This window comes from Pongo pygmaeus, chromosome 4 (assembly GCF_028885625.2).
Source record: "Pongo pygmaeus isolate AG05252 chromosome 4, NHGRI_mPonPyg2-v2.0_pri, whole genome shotgun sequence".
Classification (NCBI taxonomy): Eukaryota; Metazoa; Chordata; class Mammalia; order Primates; family Hominidae; genus Pongo; species Pongo pygmaeus.
The window spans coordinates 106305761-106320700 of record NC_072377.2 but is presented as its reverse complement, the minus strand read 5'-3'; the positions used below and the strand labels follow the sequence as shown (position 1 = coordinate 106320700).

General features: G+C 33.7%; 1 protein-coding gene across 2 annotated transcripts in view; it reads left to right on the top strand.

Annotated features, from left to right (window-relative positions):
• The window catches only part of SLCO4C1 (solute carrier organic anion transporter family member 4C1), a 62924-nt gene that overhangs the window by 11660 nt on the left and 36324 nt on the right, over nt 1-14940 (top strand). For both annotated transcript variants that reach the window (XM_054489029.2, XM_054489030.2), the window contains exon 3: nt 13952-14134. In XM_054489029.2, the coding sequence (XP_054345004.1) occupies nt 13952-14134 (183 nt within the window). The remainder of the gene's footprint in view (nt 1-13951; nt 14135-14940) is intronic.

Here is a 14940-nt window from a genome sequence, read left to right as displayed (position 1 = left end):
ATCCATGGCCTTCAGCAAGAGAAAAACATGTCCAAACATTTCTGAAAGTACTATCTACAGAGAACAGTTTCTAGAGGTATTAGGAATATGTTAAAAATGTGTTCAATGGTTGAATGAGTTTGGAAAAAAAAAAAAAAGAAGAAGAACGCTAAGCAGGTGTCTTTATTGCAGCACTATAAAGCAAATGCATTTTGTGAATCTTTAGTTAGGGGTATGATATGCAGAGTTCATGAAGAGGCTCCGTTGTTATACTTGTCCCCTTCATCCTGCTTTCGCCCCTTACTTTGTCTTCCTCTAGGTAAGTGAGGCAGTGAACACACTTTGGTAAAATCTGCTCTATCTGCTTTAGGTTTAATTATGTGAATTTGAAAGCCCTTGTTGAGTTTAGAAACTTTATTATGATCAGCACCTAGAACAGCATGTGATATAGACTAGGTCCTTAAGAACTATTTGTTGAGTTGTCACATATATTAATGAATGGAGTCCTTTGATGAGGTATATTAAGAGCCTAATGCCTTGTCCTTCCACAGAAGACAGTAAGAGTAGGTAATGGCAGATAAAGGCAATTTGGGATTCTCTGTCCACATTTTCTATAAACTTGGGCTAAAAAAAATAGTGTAACATTTAAAGATAATTTTCTCTTTCTCTCTCTTCTTCTTCATTTTTTTTTTTTTCTGGCGACCGAATTAGGACAAATTATGTTGTTAGAGGCAAAAATTATTTTCCATAATCTTTTTGAGTAAGATTTGAGATCTGAAAAATTTGCAGTGTGAAAAAGAAGCTAAAATGAGAAGCATATTCAGAAATAGTAGCAGAATGCTTTGATATTCTACTTTTGGTTTTTGTCTTAATGACTTGCTAAGATGTTGATTGCACTTCAGTGCTTCTAAGAAAATTCTCTTTTAATGTTCCATTTTTTTTAGCCCAAGTTTGTGGAAAATGTGGACAGAGAATCCCAAATTGCCTTTATCTGCCATTACCTACTCTTACTGTCTTCTGTGGAAGGACAAGGCATTAGGCTCTTAATGTTAAAATGTTAGCAATTCTCTTTTCATGGACTTTTTAAAATCTTCATATATAAAATGAAATGCTCTGATAGGGCATTCAAGTGGCCATAGGTGTAGTTGTGTCTAACCAGATATATTGTGTGGAAGGTAATGATTAAGCAATGTCTTTTTTTTTTTTTTTTTTTTTTTTTGTAGTTGCCTTAGAAAGGTTGGTGGTTTGTGGAAGGAAATAAATGAGGAAATTCTATTTTCTTAGTCACTGTTAAAAACGCACAAATTTGCCAATGTGTGTTTTAATATATTTTTTTCTGTTTCATTTTAATGCTATTAGTTTATCCTATTTAATGAAAGTATACAGCACTTTAGCAGAGATATGAGAGTCAGAAATAAGTGAGTTTTAAGCTTTTGCTCACACACTGTGATAGAACTATAGTGATCCTGGAGATAAGTTTCTTTGACTATAAATTATGTTGATAATAATCAATACCACATAGAAGAGTATACATATGTGGTGATAAGGCAGTGCCTGGTGTGTGGTAAATGCTCATTAAATAGTAGCAATGAATAATAAAGTCCTTTTTTTTTTTTTTGTGGATGTCACTTGGTGTTGACATATCCCCAAAGTCTGACCAAACACTTTTGAACTAGTACATTAGAAAGGGTTTTAATTAGATATATTTGTAAGATCATATTGTTATGAGATAAGAAAATAATTCATTTGGTGTAGCTCAGCTTAATTGGGTCCACTTAGAATAACACATTAAAATATTGCCTTTTAAATAGCCAAGTTGCCTTTTGAAAATATCTTGAATTTTTTGACTTTGAACATGATATGTACTTTGTAAAATGTTCAGAAAATAGGAACACACAAACAAAAATGGAATAAAGAAAGAAAGAGTTTTCATGATAACACACCTTGGTTATTCACTGTTAACACTGTTCAGTCTTTTAAAAATGTATATACACATTCATACATATATTGTCACACATAAACTACACTACACAGTCAATAACACATTCATGCACACATTCACACTCACATAATTTTATTAACATTCACACATCTTTACATCACATTCGCACAAACATATTCAAAATCCTTGTTTGAAGGAAACAAGATTTTTAATCTATGAATGTTGACTTCTTTTTACTTGGAAGATGTGTTGGACACATTTTATATTAGTAAAGATGGAGCTGCAGAATCTTTTTGCTTTTCTATTATTTCATTTTATAAATAACTTATTTAGCCAACCCTCCTTTGTTATATTTTTTATTAATACATTTAATTTTTCTGGTTAGAGAGGGTCTATGGGTCATGCAGACAATTTGGGTAATACTAAGAAGTGGAAAGAGAAAAAAACCCAATTCACTGTTTTTCTTTTCTCAAGGAAAACAGCTTTGGAATTGCCTTACTGTTTTTCTGTGCCTATTTTTAATACAGTTAATAAAATATGTTGCAACCTGTGAGCATTGTCTTGCATAGCATTCTGTTTTATGTTTTAAACATTCTCATAGAACTGAATTTTTACATATAAAAAGTATTTTATTATAGATTAACTCATGATGAATATTTTTATGTTTAAAGGTTTTACTATATTTCAGTAATTAAACAGTATATAATATTTTGGAATTGACTTTTTTTAGTCTGAGTAATTTTCTGAATACTCATCATGTTGTTGTATATATCAATTGTTCTGTTCTTTCTACTGCTGATTAGTAATCCATGGTATGGATGTACCATAGCTTGTTTAACCATTTACCTATTAAAGAACATCTGGTTTGTTCCCAGATTTTGGTTATTACAAATAAAGCTACAAACATTAGTGTGCAGATTTTTGTGTGAACATAGTTTTCATTTTTCTGGAATAGATGCCCAGGAGTGAAACTGCTGGGTCATATGAAAATTCTATGTTTAGTTTTTTGAGAAACTGCCAAAGTGTTTTCCAGATTCACTATATCACTTTATATTCCCATCAGCAATGTATGAGTGACTCAGTTTATTTGAATCCTTGCCAGCATTTGGTGTAGCCATTCTGATAGGTGTACAGTGAAATCTTGTTGTGTTTTAATTTGTATTTCTCTAATGGCTGATAACATTGAGCATCTTTGCTTGTGTGAATTTGCTATCTGCATATCATCTTTGGTGAAATGTATTTTCATGTCTTTGGATATTTGTTTCTTTACTGTTGAGTTTTGAGAGACATTTATGTTTTCTGAGTACTAGGTCTTGTCACAAGCTAGTTTGCAAATATTTTCATCCAGTCTGTAGCATGTTTTTTCATCCTCTTAACAGGGTCTTTCAGAGAGTGAAAATTTTCAATTTAAATAAAGTCGAATTTATCAGTTTTTTCCTTTTATAGATTATGCTTTTATTGTGAAGACTAAAAACCCTTTGCCTAGCTCTGATCCCTAAGATGTTCTTCATTTTTAAAAAAAGTTTTATAGTTTTCTATTTTACATTTAAGTCTGTGATATATTTTGAGTTAATTTGTATAAAAGATGTGAGGTTTAAAGTTTGATTTTTGTTTATAACTGTCCATTTGCTCTAGCTCCATTTGAAAAGTCTGTCCTTCGACCATTGAATTACTTTTGTAGCTTTTCAAAAATCAGTTGGGCATATTTGTATAGCTATATTTCTGGGATCTCTACTCTGCTCCATTGATATATGTATCTCTTCACCAATATCACATTCTTGACTATTACACTTATATAAGTCTTGAAATCCTATAGACATTCCTCTCACTTCATTGTTATTTTTCCATATTGGTTTGCCTCATTCCTTTTTATTTCTATATAAATTTTAGAATAATCTTGTCTATATAAAATATCTTAATAGGATTTTGAGAGGAATTGTATTAAACCTTGATATGGTCTGGTTTTGTGTCCCCACTCAAATCTCATCTCAAATTGTAATCCCCATAATCCCCACATGTCAAGGGAGGGACCTGGTGGGAGGTTATTTGATCATGGGGGTGGTTTCCCCCATGCTGTTCTCCTGATAGGGAGTGAGTTCTCATGAGAGCTGATGGTTTTGTAAGTGTTTGACAGTTCTCCTTCACATGCTGTCTCGCCTGCCACCATATAAGATGTACCTGCTTCCCCTTCAGCCGTGATTGTAAGTTTCCTGAGGCCTAAATTTTTTTATTTATAAATTACCCAGTTTCAGGTAGTATCTTTATAGCAGTGTGAAAATGAACTAATACAACCTGTATATTAATTGGGATTAAACTGATATAGTTACTATGTTGGGTCTTCCAATCCGTTAATATATATGGATTTATACTCCATTTATTTAGATTTTCTTTAATTTTTTTCATCAGTATTTTATATTTTTAGCATGTAAGTTATGTATATATATTTTGTTAGATTAACATCTAAGTATTTCTTTTTGCTTTTTTTTGAATGATTGTAAATAGTACTGTATTTTAAATTTCGGTTTCCATATGTTCATTGCCAGTGTATGGAAATACGGTAGATTTTTGTATGTTTTATTGTGTATTCTGCAACGTTACTGAATTAATTGGTTCTTGATATTATTTTGTGGATTCCTTGATGTTTTCTATGTAGACAGTCATGTTTTCTGCACATAGGAACAGTTTTATTACTTCCTTTACCTTCTGTATGGCACTAATTTTCTTTCTTTTTTTTTTTTTTTTTTTTTTTTTTGCCTTATTGCACTGGTTAGAACTTCCAGTACTATTTTGAGTAAGAATGGTGAGAGTGATTGTTCTTACCTTCTTCCCTATATTAGGGAGAAAAGCTTTCAGTCTTTCACCACTGCTGCATATTTTTATAAATACTTTTTATCAAGTTGGGAAAGTTCTACTCTATTCCTCTTTTCTGAGAATTTTTATCAGGAATCGTTGAATGTTACCAAATACTTGTTCTGCATCAATTGTTCATGTGATTTCTGATCATGTGATCATGATCATGTGGTATTTTTCTTCTTCAATCTGTTAATACAGTAGTTAACATTTTTTGATTTTCTGATTGTTTTGATGCCAGCCTTGCATCCCAGAATAAACCTCACCTGGCAATGGTGTACAATTTTTGGATATATTTGTGAATTCTTTTTGGTACTATTTTGTTAAGCATTTTTGTGTCTATATTCATAAGGGATATTAGTTTTTATTTTCTTTTATGTACTGTCTCTATTTGGCTTTGTAGTTTTTGTGGATTTTAAGGGATTATAAACTTCATACAATAAATTGAGAAATGTTCCTCCTCTACTATTTTCTGAAATTGATTTTAATTTTTCTTTATATGTTTGTTAGAATTCTGCAAGTGAAACTGTTTGAGCCTATAGATTTCTGTTTGGGGAGTTTCTTAATTTAAAAAGTTAATACTCTTAATAGTTATCTTTAATAGTAATTCAAATCTATTAGGTTGGTGCAAGAGTAATTGTGATTTTTGTCATTACTTTTAATGGCAAAAACTGCAGTTACTTCTGCACCAACCTTATACTTCATTTTGGGTGAGTAGATATAATTTATGCTTTTTATGGAATTGACCCATTTCATCTAAGTTGTCAAATTTATGTATATAAAGCTAACTGTTCCTAGTATTTATTTATTATATTTTCTTTGTCTGCTGGATCTGTTGTGAAATCCTTTGCTTGATTCCTGGTATTGATAGTATTTGTCTACTTTTTCTTATTCTTTGTCAGTCTTGCTAGATGAAGCCAATTAAATTCATCTTTTCAGAAAATGAACTTTTAGTTTCATTGATTTTTCTCTATAGTTTTCTATTTTCCAATTTATTGATTTCTGCTCTTTATTTTCTTCCTTCTACTTATTTTAAATTTATTTTATTATTTTTTTCTCTAGGTGGCTGACATGGAAGCTTAGCTTATTGATTTTATTTTTATTTTTTCTAATGTATGCATTTTAGTGCTATAAAATTTTCTTTCAGTACTGCTTGAGTTGTATTTCACTATTGTTATATATTGTGTTTTCATTTTTACTTAATTCAGTGAATTTTTTTATTTCCTTAGAGACTTCCTTTTTGACCCATAGATTATTTGAAAGTGTGAGAGCATGTTGTTTAGTTTCCAATATTTGGAGATATTTTTGTTATCATTTTGTTAATGATGTTTCGTTAGATTCCATTGTAGTCAGAAAACGTACTATGTAGGATTTGAATTTTTAAAAATTTATTAAGGTTTACTCTATGGCACAGGATGTGATCTGCCTTGGCATATGTTCTGTGGGCATTTGAAAAGAAAATGTATTTTGCTATTGTTTGGCAGAGCGCTTAAAAAATGTTGGTTAGATCCTGTTGGTAGATGTGGTTGATAAGTTAGTTTATATCCTTGCTAATTTTCTGTTCTATCAGTTGCTCAGAGAGGGGTTTTGAAATCTTTTATTGTAATTGTGGGTTTGTCTGTTCCTCCTTTCATTCTATAAATTTCTGCTTCATGTTTTACAGCTCTATGATGGTGAAAAGATGTTACTCTTCTTGGTAAATTGACTATTTTTTCATTATGTAATGTCTCTCTGTGTCAAGTAAATTTTTTTGCTCTAAAGTCAGTTTCAACTGATATTAATATGGCTACTCCTACTTTATTTTGATTAATGCTTGGATGATATGTTTTTTCCCCCAATCTTTAAATTTCAGCCTGCCCACATTACTGCATTTGAAGTGAATTTCTTGTAGATGGCCTAGTTGCGTTGTTTTTTTATTCACTATGTCAATATCCTTTAATTGTAATATTCAGACCATTTACATGTAATGTAAATACTAGCATGTTAAAGTTTAAACCTGTACTTTTAATATTTTGTTTTGTGTTTGTTCTTTGTTTTTTGTTTCTCTATTATCTGCTTCTTGCTTTCCTGAATGTGAGTTGCTTGAACATTTTTAGAATTCCATTTTGATTTATCTATAGTGTTTTGAGTATATTTCTTTGTATAGCTTTTTGAGTGTTTTTTTCTAGATATTGCATTACATGTATGTAAGTATAGTCTTTGTATTATATTATTAGACTCTGGTTCTTATTTAAATCTCCTGTCTTAACTACTTGACACTGCTCTGATGGCTTTGAGGTGCGGGTGGGTGATGTCTTATTTGCCGAGTGGCATAGAAGTCCAAGTTCACCTCTTGGCCTCAATTGACACCTAGTAGGAAGACAGGCTCCTTGTTACTGTTGGGTGGTGGTGGCAGTCCTGGACCTCCACTAGAACTCCACTGATATCATTCTCTCTGGGAATGGTAGGAGTGACTTGCTACTCTTCTGCTGACACCACAGAGAAGAAGTATGGCCTAATTCCAACTAGACTACAGTGTAAGTTCTGACTCTTCACTAGGCTTCCTCTTGTACTAGCAGAGAGGGAGTGGGGATGCTTCTGTTGCTACATAGAGCTGGAAACCCAGGCTACCAGTGTAGATTTCACTGGCACGAGGGGTGGGGATCATTACCTCTTGATGGAGGTAGAAGTCCCGGATCCCTTCTCAGCCTTCTCTGACACCACCCTGGAAGGGGGATGGGGCACCTTGTTACACCATATATTGCAGGGGTGAGTGTGGGTGAGATTGCAGTTTTTCTCTATGGTATTTGACTAGAGTAGCATGGTTACTGTATAATTTTTCTGCCTTGCCAAGCTGCTTCTTTCTTGATCTTTTGGCTAGAATGATGATAATTTTCTTGTGCCTCATTTTTTTGTTTTGTATGCAGCCTTTGGCATTTGTGGGTTGCTAACTTATTCAGTTGCAAATCTGGGATAGATTAAGCAAAAATAAAACCCAGGAAACTCACCACTATGTTCGTTGGGTACTGTCTAAGGAACTAAGGAGCGGCAATGGATTGGTGCCTCTCACTACTATAGCTAATAATCCACTTAATGGAATTCTTACACCCTGCCTTGTTGAATTCTAGTACCCAAGGGATGCAAGTTTCCATCAAGGCACATAGTCATTATTCCCTTAAATCCAAAGCTTAACAATAACTGTTCGCTAATCCTTTTTGATCTCTTCATAGTAAATATTCAACAGGGAGAGAAGTTCACTAAATTGACAGAGCTAATGGATCCTAGTTACCAAGGGAAAATTGAGTTGTTCCTTTCCAGTTGCAAGGAACAGTATATTTTTGAACTGTACGATTCACTTAGGTGCCTCTTAACACTCCTATACCCAATAGTACTTGTTAAAAGAAAACTTCAGTAACTCAATAGGGAAAGAACAGCTGGAGACTTGTAAAAGACTGTAAAATACCTGATCAGTTAAGGTATAGGCAGTGGTAAAGGTAACAAGAACTGCATGATAGAAGGAAGCTATGCTTATCAGTCGGGCCCTCTGACCAACTATAGAAAGAAAACTATGGAGCTGGTTAATTGTCGCCCTGCTCTTGTTTTCGTCTGCCGCCTTCGATGCAGACCACCGCTGGGGCTAACACTTCAGTGTTGCTTTCAGGTGAGAGAATAACTGAATGCATGTTATCTCGTGATGATATTTTTCTGATAGCTTTTTGTGGGTTTCTTATGTGGGAGACATGCAGATTTTTAAATTCAGACAAAGATAAAAGTGGATGCCAAAGAAGGAGAGGGAGCTGTGTTGGATATTCTGTGTCCCTCCAGAGCCAATATTTACTATTTATCACTTTTGCTTTGTGCTTTAGTAGAAAAATCCAGCAGACTATGTCAATCTGGCACTCTTCTCTGCCCTGGATTGTAGTTGGGTTAGCTAACAGGAGTTTGCATGTTGGGAAGAAAGAGGTCCCAAGTGTGCATTTTCCTGGTGTCCTCCCCACTGGTGTGGTTTGGAGTGGCTGTGTGCCACTGTAACCCTCTAGGATTTAAGTCTGTTTGTATAAGGGCTAAATTTAAATGTTTTTAATGACCTAGGACTGTTCTTTCTTTTGACACTTTTGTTATACTTCTAACCAGTCTTTTTCAAAAGTGATTTATAGAGCACTAGTTCTGGGAGATGTTAGACATTAATGAAGAATAAAACTAACTTGAATATATGATAGATGATTTTTAAAGTTAATATTCTTTATCATGTTACATATAAATAAGTGATTATTCCACTTGTTATTCGAGAACCAAGAAGAAAAGATACAAAGCACACAAAGCCTTTGTTTGCCTGTGCATTCTGAAATTATTTAGAAGTGCTTGTGACACGTGATATATAGTATACTGCTGGTGTTCTCTACAAAGAAGATTCTCAATAGTCCAAGTGTATTTGCGACTCCCTTCAAAGTCTACTCTAAACTATGTCCTCGTGATGACCATTCATGTCATAGTTTCCTGGCCTCCAATTATGCAGGTTGACCTATAGAGATTTACATACATACTTTTAAAGTATAGTGATATTTCTTTAAATTATATATTTAAGTATTTCGTTCTATGATTTTAGTTTTCTTTCTTAGGTATATCAACTACTTCAACTATGTGTATATATGATCTTCTTTGGCCTCCGTATGTTAACATTTCTTCTTTTTTATCATGAATTTTGCTCACTTTCCTCATTTGTATTCTATATGCCCATAACTATGTTTTCTCAGTCATTTTACCCATGTGCCCCTTTCCGTTGTATCTTCTTTTCTATGGGGTTTTAGTTTTTTCCTTTTACTTTTTTCTGTCAGGATTTGATCTCCTCTTTCTTTCCTTCATCATTTCTCTTCTTTTACTTCATTTATTTATATAAATCATTGCCTCATCTCGTGATGAACTATGTGTTCACATTTCTCATTTGCTCCATGAAAATATTTTTGTGGTCAGTGCCCTAATCTTAATTTTAATAAAATTATGCTGCCTTTTTTTTCTTATGACATCTTTCCGTAAATTCCATGGTAACCAGAGACGTGGTACCAGAGATGACAGGAAAGGAATGTAGGATTGAGCTAAATTCCCCAGGCCAGAAGATGCTGTTTAGACTCGGGGTGGTCAACTATAAACAAAAGCAGCAGCTCTTTCTCCTTCCTCAGGGCAGTGGTTAGTAGGTTAGGAGATGAGGAATGAGGCTGAGGGAAGAAAAGTACAGCTACCCCCTGGGAAAGGAGAAAGAGAGACTGTGTTTGTTTAAAGTTAGCCACCTCAAAGCACCTGATGCAGGTAACTGGGGAGACTGGGTTCCCTCAAAACTAAGCTTCTTTACTCCCCTCTCCAGGATGCATAGATACGCATCTCCTGGGAATCTTCTCAAATGTGTGGCTGGGGAAGTGGAGTCACATCACAGCAAAGTCCATTCTGCCCTACCCCTGGCAGCAGGATAGGCCCAGGGGAAAAGAGGTACCTTTAGCCTCTAGGTCTTTAGGGCAAATGCTTGGAGAGCAGCAGGCTGTGGGTCTTTGATTGGGGTTAAGCATTTGGCTGAGCTTGGTATTTAACTTCTAAATGTTTTGACATATGGTATGTGGATTTCCTTTTGTCTTTTTGTCACAGACCTGCCAATATTAGTGGGTAAGACTGGCCACTTCTTTTTTTATTAGGTACAGTTCTAATCCTTAATTTTATTGGCAATGTTCCTCTAAATTTATAAACAACATAGGAGCTTCATCTTGTGGTGTATTGTCAAATCACATGCCTTTTAATTAATGTTGAAATTACAGTATCCATGGGGGATTGGTTCCAGGACCCCCATGGATAACAAAATCTGCATGCTCAAGTCCCTTCTATAAAATGGTGTGTTATTTGTATACAATCTACCTACATCCTCCTATAAACTTTAAATCATCTCTAGATTACAAATAATAGCTAATGTAGTGTAAATGCTATGTAAATAATTATAGTATATTTTTATTTATATTTCTTTTATTGATGTATTGTTATTTTTCTTCCCTGAATATTTTTGATCTGTGGTTGGTTGAATCCACAGATATGGAACCTGTGGATATGGAGGGCTAACTGTATTTGGTCAGAAATTGATTTTTCATTAGAAGTTGAAATTCTAGGTTCAAATGGTTTCCTCAACTAATAATCTCACAAAATTCATTGAATAGGTAAATCTAGCTATTTTATAAACTGTATTATAAAAGTACAATTTGCTTCTGATTATCTTAAGGTACACATGGCATCTCTGAATGAAGTATTTCTCTATAGGGTAAAATGTACTCTTATAGTAGTGTTTTTCAGGGCAAGTTCATTTTATGAGATTTAATAGGTTTAAATAATATAGGTTTAAATATTTTTCTTTGTCTTTATATTTGAATGACAGTTTGGCTAAGCATAAAATATGAGTGTCACATTATCTTGCACTGGTTACTTTTCTGGCATCCCTTTACTGCCTCTATGAGATTAATGTTGCTTTAGAGAAGTCTGAATGTAAGCTTATGTTTTTTATTTCCTTCTGCATAAGTGACTTTATCTTCTTGTCTAGCTGTTCAAAAAAGTCTTTTCGTCTTTAAAATTCACAAACTTTACAAGGGAATATTTTGGTGTTGAAAGTCCTACATCAAATTTTCCTGGGATGCTATATATCTTTTTAAATCATAGATCAATTTTAATTATAGAAAATTTTCCTTAATTTTACCTTTAAACATATTTATTTTTCTATTTTGGTTGATTATACGTATGTTTGATTGCCTTTGTCTGAATTCTATATCTGTAATTTTCTCTGTAACCTTTTAAATCTTGGTGTCTTATTTTTCCTTTATTTAATTTTGTTCATATTTCTCAAGTCTATTCTCTTTGTCATAATTCTCACAGTCTCTATTCTTTTTTGACCATTCCAGGGTGACCTCCATTTCTGATAGTTTTGTTCTTTTATGTTTTATAGAATAAAACATGATACTGAGTTATTTTAGCCCATGTTTGTGTTTTTTTCTTTTCTTTCTCTATTTCACCTCATTTCTTTCTTTCTTTTTTTTTTTTTTTGAGATGAAGTCTTGCTTTTCTGCCCAGGCTGGAGTGCAGTGGCTCACTGCAACCTCCTACTCCTGGGTTCCAGCAGTTCTCCTGCCCTCAGCCTCCCGAGTAGCTGGGACTACAGGGGTGTGCCACCACACTTGGCTAATTTTTGTATTTTTAGTAGAGACGGGGTTTCACCATGTTGGCAATGCTAGTCTCAAACTCCTGACCTCAAGTGATCCACCCACCTCGTCCTTCCAAAGTACTGGAATTACAGATGTAAGCCACCATGCCCTGCCTCAACACATTTCTATGAGCTTATTAAATCCCTGTTTTGAGCTCTGGATTTTAAGAGGCAACTGTTTCCATTCCTTTTTTAAGTATGGCAATATAGTAATTTTAAAATCTACATTAATGACAGTATTTTTCTAGAGACTGTTCTCCCTTACTAGCCATTTGTTTTTCTTTTTTGGTTATTATTCAACTTTGAATGAGGTGAATTATTCCTTGTCAGCTTTTTGTGGGATGTTTGTATTAGATTTCATAATACAGGACCATCTGTATTATGAAAATGGATCAATTAAATAGAGCTTTTCATGAAGCACTGTAAAATGTGTTATAGCTGGGTTGACATATTGATGCCTTTAAACCTTAGAAAGCTGAAGTAATAACAAGAGATTTGTGCTGGAGTGGGATTGCACAGATTAGTGACACAAGGTCAGGCGGCCATAAATAAACCCCCAAATAGTCAAGTTAGTAAAAGATGTGCTTTTTGGTTAATGCAATAGAATGCTGGATCTCTGTCTTCTCCCACTAAAAGATATTACACATGAATTAACTTAGCACTTCACAGCCCTGCTTCCTTTCTCAATGTATGCCTGTATTATTCACATTTTCTACTTGGGGCCTGCCTGGATGCCTCTGCTTTCTCAAGTTAGCTAATTGACTGATTATATTCACCAGAGCTGAGCTAATTGGCTTATTGCAACAACCTGGGCTGAGATAATTGGCTTAATGTATTTACCCAAGTTGCAGAAGATGACCTCTGACCTACTTTTCTTCTGAGGCCTTTTTTGCAACATATACACACACATTACATGGACATAGCCATGTGATCCATTCTGTGTGTATATGTTTATCCACCTATCTTATATCTAAATAAAGTAGTAAAAATACTAGGATAAAACCATTGTTTGTGTAATTATGGAATAAGGAACAGTCATGTATCAAACTCAGAACCTAGGAAAATTGAACTAATTGAAAAATTGGTTCACAGAAAAAAATGCAAGTGACAATAAATGTATGGAAAAATGCTTAATGTCACTGATTTTAAAAATAAAATTAAAAAATTATATATATATATGTTTTTAACCAATGAGATTGGTAGTCATTTAAGTTTTATTATGTAAAGTGTTAATGAATTGTTGGTGGGATTGCACATTTGTATGACTTTTTGATAAAGTGGTTTGGCAGTATCAAAATATAAATATTTATTCACTTTGACCTAGCAGTTTCACTCTTTGTAACCTGTCCTATAGATAGGCTTCCCCAAAATGTGCCAGAGTAAACTTAAAAAAAATGTACATCATAACATTCTGATGGAAATAATAAAATCATCTAAACCTATGTATAATACAATATAATATTAATAATATTTATTATTAAATACATGTGCTGGACTAGGCAATAAAATTACAGGACATTTATGCTGTAGAATAGTATGACAGTGCCAATAAATAAATTTAAATATAGCTTTAAGTGCTAATATCAGAGACGTCCGGGACATAATAAGTGAAAACTGGACATTGTTGAATATAAAGATAGTGTGTTTTATTATGACTATAATTGTGTAAAAAAATTAAATGGGGTATACAACATGTAAATGTGTGAGTAAATGTCTGAAAAACTGAAAAGAACTGTTAACAGTGGTTACCCCCATCTAAGTGACAGAGGTGAATAGGGGTTACCTTCATAAAGTGAGGGCAGGCTGGGATAAGAAAGTGTATTTTTCTTTTGATGTATTTTTAAATAGTTTAAATCAAAGTAAAATGATTGGAAGAAATAAATAAGGTTATATTATATTAGGCAAATGTAATTTATATGATAGAAATTTAAATTATTAGCTGAATTTCTATAAATTCACAATTTTTTTTTTCCCCAAAGACACTTGTGTAACAACAAGGAATAGCACCAGTTGTACGTCTTCAGCTTCTTCACTTTCTAATTACTTGTATGTCTTCATCTTGGGACAACTATTGCTGGGGGCAGGAGGAACTCCTCTTTATACTCTGGGAACAGCCTTTCTTGATGATTCTGTGCCCACACACAAGTCTTCTCTCTATATAGGTAAGTTTACTGTCTAAACTGTCTCAGTATCACTTTATCTTATTATTTGTTCACTTTAGAAGTAAAGTATAACATAGGCTTATTAAAAAGTTAGTTGTAATGCCATAGGTTTTCCCAATAAATAAATGCAGTATTACTTTTGTTTTATTTCCTGCCATATAATGTCAGTAAATATAAATTATAATGATTTTTGTTGATCCTCTGCTGTATTTCTTGCTCTAGGCATGCCAGCTTTGCAGGACAGGAATAGCCATTTAAGCAGCATTCTCTTTAGATTGCTTGAATCTTAGGGTAACTTTCACAAGTGACATAGAGGCAAATCTCTACAAGGTGTAGAGATTGAGCTCTGCCATTCTGTGTGATTTATGACATCCTATATTGATTTACAGTCCACAAAAGAAACCATTGTTTCTCCTTTGTGATCTAATTCCTGGTAGCATAAGTTTCTCTTAAATTCCTTCTCTCATGTTCCTGCAAGGTAAAGCTAACTAGACAATGCACAGCCCTACATCTAATTATTGAATACTTTATTTGCGTATGAGTTTTCTCTTTATCAGTCTGTTAATCTAACACAAGAGATTCATTACCACAGCATTTGGAAGACAGTATGTTCAGTGCAGCCTAAGCCACCGAGGAACTCACAGATACCATTGGCTTTGATTACAGCCAGAGTATTCAAATGGAGACTACACTGCTGCGCCCACCCAGAATCAAACCCATAGGGTACCTACCCAACAAACACCATAGATATATCTATAGGAATATGTCTTATCCTGTGAAAACTACTCAGTAAAATTGGAAGAGTG